The sequence below is a fragment of the Humulus lupulus genome, chromosome 1 (genome assembly GCF_963169125.1).
Source record: "Humulus lupulus chromosome 1, drHumLupu1.1, whole genome shotgun sequence".
Taxonomy (NCBI): Eukaryota; Viridiplantae; Streptophyta; class Magnoliopsida; order Rosales; family Cannabaceae; genus Humulus; species Humulus lupulus.
The window spans coordinates 286,623,427-286,629,511 of NC_084793.1; the positions used below are offsets into that span (position 1 = coordinate 286,623,427).

General features: G+C 36.5%; 1 protein-coding gene across 1 annotated transcript; it reads right to left on the reverse strand.

Annotated features, from left to right (window-relative positions):
• Positions 1-4,083: 4,083 nt before the first annotated feature.
• On the reverse strand, positions 4,084-5,291 carry LOC133778569 (uncharacterized). The gene is made up of 3 exons (XM_062218546.1): positions 4,819-5,291; positions 4,545-4,754; positions 4,084-4,128 (listed from the first exon to the last, which is right to left on the reverse strand). Exons 1-3 carry the CDS (start codon positions 4,948-4,950, stop codon positions 4,084-4,086), a joined length of 387 nt encoding a protein of 128 aa, XP_062074530.1. The 5' UTR covers positions 4,951-5,291.
• Between the last annotated feature and the right edge of the window lie 794 nt (positions 5,292-6,085).

The window sequence follows — 6,085 nt, forward strand, 5'->3', positions numbered from 1 at the left end:
TTAATTATGCCATTAAATGTGCTTATGTATGTTCATAAGAATTATATTATAATATGATGTTAAATGCATGCATATGGGTCCACATTTTAACTACAGGGGTGTGATGGTCATTTGGCTCGTTGAGAGTATAATTGTATAATTGTATGCATGTCGATGATATGTGTTGAGACCACATTATAATGTGGGTTTGTTCGAGCTATTCGACATGAGACGATCTTGGAATATTGATTAGCGGTTTAGTCACAACAGGTTTAAGTGTCAGAGCTTGGGTTGAGTCTCGGGGTGATTTTAATGATTAGAGCGTTACCAGGTATTAAAGGGTAACGGGTTGTGAATTATTGGTGTTTGAGATTATTGAGAATAGCGGGAATCGGAGAGCGTTAATTATGGTTAATGAGATAGGAGGGAAGTACCAAATATGCCCTTGGGAGATTTTAGAAACTATTAATTGACCTAGGGGTAAAATGGACATTTCACCCCTAGGATAGATATATCCTTTGATAGCTGAAGAAGATAGTGGAAAAACAGAGCATGCCTAAGAGTTCTCCCGTACCTTCTTCTCTTCACCTTTCTTTGTGGTTTTTGAACCAATTTTGAGGATTCAAGCTTAGGAAGCAAGCCTTGGGAGTTTGGGAGTGTGTTCCATCATTGAAGAGCACCATAAGCTGAACTTTGGGTAAGTTTCTAATCATGGATTTCTCTGGTTTGCCTTGTTCTGGTTCTGTTTTGCAGCTGAGATTTCTAGGGTGAATTCTTGGTTTTGTTGGGAGTTTTGGCTAGGGTTCCCATGCTTGTGATGTTTGGGGTGTGTTAGGATGGTTTTTGGGTTCATTTGGCATCAAGAATAGGATTTGGAAGCTTGGAAATCGAGTTAGAATCGAAGGAGTTGAAGAAGGCCGGTTCAGGGGAGTTTGGGTCTGGAGGTAGCGCTATAGCGCCCACCTTAGGGCGCTACAGCGCTCCTCAGGAGGCTTTTTGGCATATGGGTGGTTCTGAGTATAGCGCTGGGGCGCTAGGGGTTGAGCGCTGTAGCGCTACCCTGTTCCTTCTAAGTCCCGTTTTGAGTGTTTTTTAAGGGTTTTTGACTTGGGGTTTCAATCCTTAAGGCTCGGGATCGAATCTACTCACCATGTGGGCATGTTTCGAGGTCCCGAGAGTGGTGCTTAGGTTAAGACCTTATTTATGTGAATTTTCATTAATGGAGGTTATATTTGGTTATGACTAGGTAACCGCTAAGGAACTAAAAGATTGATCGTTCTCAGGGGTCGTTCATATAATAACTTTCACTCGAACCAGAGGTAAGAAAATAGTGTATGGATACAGTTGCACCCCGTATATGTATATGACATGCTTGGTTTGTTATTGAAGCATGTTGGTTGATATATGTGAACATGGATTGCATATTAAATGCTAGTGAATGTTGATTACTTGTTCATGGCACTGACTAGTCAGGGACCGACCCTAAAGTCGATGAACATGCATTGAATGGCTCTATGGCATTAATGCTGGACCGAACCTAAGGTCGAAGAACTTATAAGCGCTTGCCTGGTCTAAGACCAGGTGTTCATAGCTAGGGCATATGGCCCCGGTGACTCTTTGTCACATGGCTAGGGGACGCTGTCCATAGTTATGACTCTAGAGTCGGGAGGAAGGTTATGTTGGTGACCAACCACCATGCACCTATCCTGATCAAACCTATGAAAGAATCACTTATCAGTTAAGCCCTGGTGACCCTATCGTCACATGGCTAAAGGGAGATGTACCGACTTTTGTGACTTTTGCTACTGTCATCCATCTGTTATGGACTGATAGTCCGGAATGGTTATTATGACCATTGTTGATATTATGTCATGCTTTATTGTGTTTTCTTGCTGGGCCTTGGCTCATGGGTGCTATGTGGTGCAGGTAAAGGGAAAGATAAGCTCGCCCAACCTTGAGTGGAGAGCTTAGGCGATGCTGTGTACATATTTGGCCGCTTGACCACCACGGTCAGGGAGTTCTCAGAGGAACTAGGGGTTTACCCTATTTTTGCCGCTTAGGTCGGCGAGGATTGTAAATTTGAAACAATAGCGACCATTTTGTATTGTAAACAACTTGTAAACGTTTTGAATAGTTCATGAGCAGTTTATTTACTTAATGAAATGTATCCTTTCCTTTTTACTGGTTTTTTTCACCTTAGCCTGTTAATAACACTTAGATCACGTTTTAACCAAAGGGCTCGGGTAGCGAGTCAAATTTCTGGTTCACTGTTCACCGTAACTGTTCTGGGGTAACCAGGGCGTTACAATGTAGACCAGTGACTGGTTTAGATGGAGCTCATATTAAAGGGGTTCATTCTGGGCAACTTTTGACAGCAATTGGAATAGATGGAAACAACCAGATGTATCCTATTGCCATTGCTGTGGTTGAAATAGAGAATAAGGACTCATGGAGTTGGTTTCTCAATCTACTTAGAGTTGACTTGATAATTGAGAACTCTAATCACTGGACCTTCATAACAGACAAGCAAAAAGGCTTGGAGCAAGCTTTGAACGGAATGTGGGATGAAGGGATACCTGAGGTCGAGCATCGACATTGTGCTCGACACTTGGAGAAGAACTTTATTAAGGTGTTCAGGGATAAAATCCTTAAAGACTTATTATGGAAGGCTGCTAGAGAAGTGACTGTTAGAAGGTTTGAAGTTGTGATGAAGGAGATTAGAATGGTCAATGAAGCAGTTTATGAGTGGTTGATGGCTACAGGACCAAAACACTAGGCTAGGTCACACTTTAGGACTAATCCTAAGTGTGACATTTATTGAATAACATGTGTGAGGGTTTCAATGGGACACCGGCAATATTGACAGCAAGAGATAGACCCATTTTGTCTATGCTAAAGCGTATCCGGATGTATTTGATGCAAAGGATCAGCAAAAATAGACAGTCAGTTGTCAGATGGGAGTCCAACATTGCTCCAAAAATTGCCACAATTCTTGAGAAGAACAAGGTTGAGGCTTCATCCCACATACCCACAAAGTCTTCAGATGACATTTACCAGGTCCATAACATGTATGGGGGAATGTACTCAGTTGATTTGAAAGCATGCGTATGTTCGCGTAGAAGATGGGAATTGACCGGCATTCCTTGTAGTCATGCGGTGGCTGCGATTTGGCAAAGAAGGCAAGATCCAGATCTCTATGTCAGCAAATGGTATACCAAAGAGTACTACATGAAGGCTTACTCAGTGCAGATTTTTCCAATTAGGAATCAAGATGAGTGGCCTATAAGTGAAAAGCTTGGAATGGTTGGCCCAATTAACAAAAAACAGCCTGGTAGGCCAAAGAAGAGCAGGACTTTGCAACTTGATGAAGTAGCTGCCGGAAAGAAGTTGAAAAGAAGATACATTAGCATTAGATGTTCTGGTTGTGGTGCAAAGGGACACAACTTCAGAACATGTTCAAGAAATAAAAAAAATCGGTATGTAGACATTGCCATTTTAATTTTGATATTGGGTATGTTTTGCTATTTTTAATGGTTAATAACTTGGTTGAATATGCTTCCCTAGGCAAACAAAGCTCCTCCACAAGATCCTTCTACTGATGGGAGGAATAGTGATCCTTTACCTCACGGTTCTGTGAGCTCTTCTTCACAACAGGCTACTTCAGAAGTCACGAATCCACCACAGGTATTCCAATCTAAAATCAATGTTGTTATATTTTGTTGGTCTTTGCTACTGAAATAAAGACCCATATTGCTATATTTTATTCAATTTACTACTGAAATAAAGTGGGGCAGGTGATTATAAGGCTGGATAGTTAGTATTGTTCATATATTGTGCTTAAACCTATGGATAATCATGTTGTTTAAACCACTGCAGCAGAAAAGGCCAAGGTATAAGGAACTGGCGCAAAGAAGGAGTACCAGACTTGCAGAAGGAGGAGCCTAAACATGATAGAAGACCCTTTTTTTAACATGGGATGCTTGGACTCATTTTGGATGTGGTTGTATAGCAAATGAAATTTTGATAAGTCAGACAAGGAATATCATTTTGATAAGTCAGTGTACTGTATAGCATCTCAACATAATCAAATGTAATTTTTGTCAGTTATTTTGATACATTTGCAACAAGAACAATTGCATTTTTATTTATCTACACTCAGATTGTAAGCATGATAAGTATTCAATGAAAATATTAGATCTGAGATAACTTTATTGTGTTGAATTCTTCTTATGTTACTCCAGATATATTGTAAAAACTATATAATTCAAATTCCATTTTTCATTAAACAACACATCACAGTTTAATTCATTAATTCTATATGACCAATACATCTTGATTCAACAGAATTCAACAAGATTCAACAAGATGTTCCATTTGTTTTAGTTTACAATAAAACAATAAGAAATAAACAACTATTGCTTACTTAATAAACAACTATTGATTCAGTAAGTCTAAAAGTTACATTAGATTTTTCAACAATGACTGCTTAATACTCCCAATTAAGAAATAAACAACATAACTAAGATATACAAAACACACAAAAATATTCCAACACAAAAACAAACACCATATTTCAATTCTCTTAACAACTTCAATATTGAACCAAGTTCTTCTTCTCTTTTTTCAGCCATAATATGTAGTTGCTTAACATTATATTCCATCTCCTCTAACCTTTTCAAAAACCCTCCTATTTCCTCCTTAAACCTTTCACCATGTATAGGGAATGATGGAGGGTCTACCCATCTGATAAATCCACACCCATCAACCTCATTCCTCTGAAATAAAAACAAAAATCAGAACCAATAATCCAAATCAAAGGGAACCAATAAATTTACAAACCTTGTATCTTGGGCAACCATAGAACCTTCTAGTAGAATTGTTCAATGTCCAAGTAGTGCGTAGTACACACTGAAACCCACAATCACAATTGGGTTTACTCCATTCTTCTTCAAACCTTCGACCACCATCCATGGAGCAATAGGCAGCAATAATTTATCTTCAAAGTCGGCAGAAAGGGGGAAAATTGAAACTAGGGTTCTAAGTTTGTTGTAAAATTCGGTTTATAACAAATTATTCTTATTTATTTTTGTTATTTTCTCTATAATATCCAACTCACACTTTAGAGTCACACATGTCATTCCAAATTATGTAAAAAAAATACCACATCTTCCTCCCGTTACAAAAAATGAACGGAATTGGACGGAAGTCCTAATTTACATGACTGTGAATAGATCGGGGGATTTTTTAACGGCCTGAAAAAATCGGAGGGCACGATAATGCATATGTAATAGTTCGGGGGTAAAAACCCTAAATAGCCTTATAATAATAATAATATCCTTAACCACGCATAAATTAAGCATATATAAATTGTGTGTTGATAAAAGGCACTGTCAACAATGTTTATGCAAGTACTAAATAAGAAAAAAAAAAGTAGATGAAGAAATTTGTTAGTAGTTCAATCATTTAGATAATGCTTAGAACATTATTATGCTATTTTATTATATCATTTAAAATGCATCATCAAAATTTATTTTATTATTTTATTTTATATACTAAATTTTACATTATATCATACCTCGACTTATTATTTTTTCTTCATGTATTTTGAAAAAAAAAATAATAAGTAAAAATTAATTAAATATATTTAGAGTGATGAATAATGTTCCATAAATATAAAGAAGTTACTATAGCAAAATATAATTTTTTTTGTGGTTTACAAAATCATAAAGTGCTATTTTAACACAAATCATTTTTATTTTAAAAAATAATAATTTATATAAAAATTATTGTAAGTGCTCTAACTTCATTTGTTCTTATTTTCTTATAGGCGGATCTCTACTAGTATAAGATAGAAGCAAATAATTTAATATTTTTGAACATGGGGAGTGCTAAGGAGACCATTTTATATAATTTTTTTTTTAATTGAGTGATATGTGGAATCACTCAGGCTTTGTTTGGACCTTGGATTTTAGTGAGGAAAAATTTTATAAGGGAAAAAATGGAAGAAAATATTTTCCATAAATTTGATTAGAGATTTTTTTAATATTTCCTTTTTTTGTAAATATTTATAATTGTTGTAAATTTTAAAAAATTATACTACATTTAA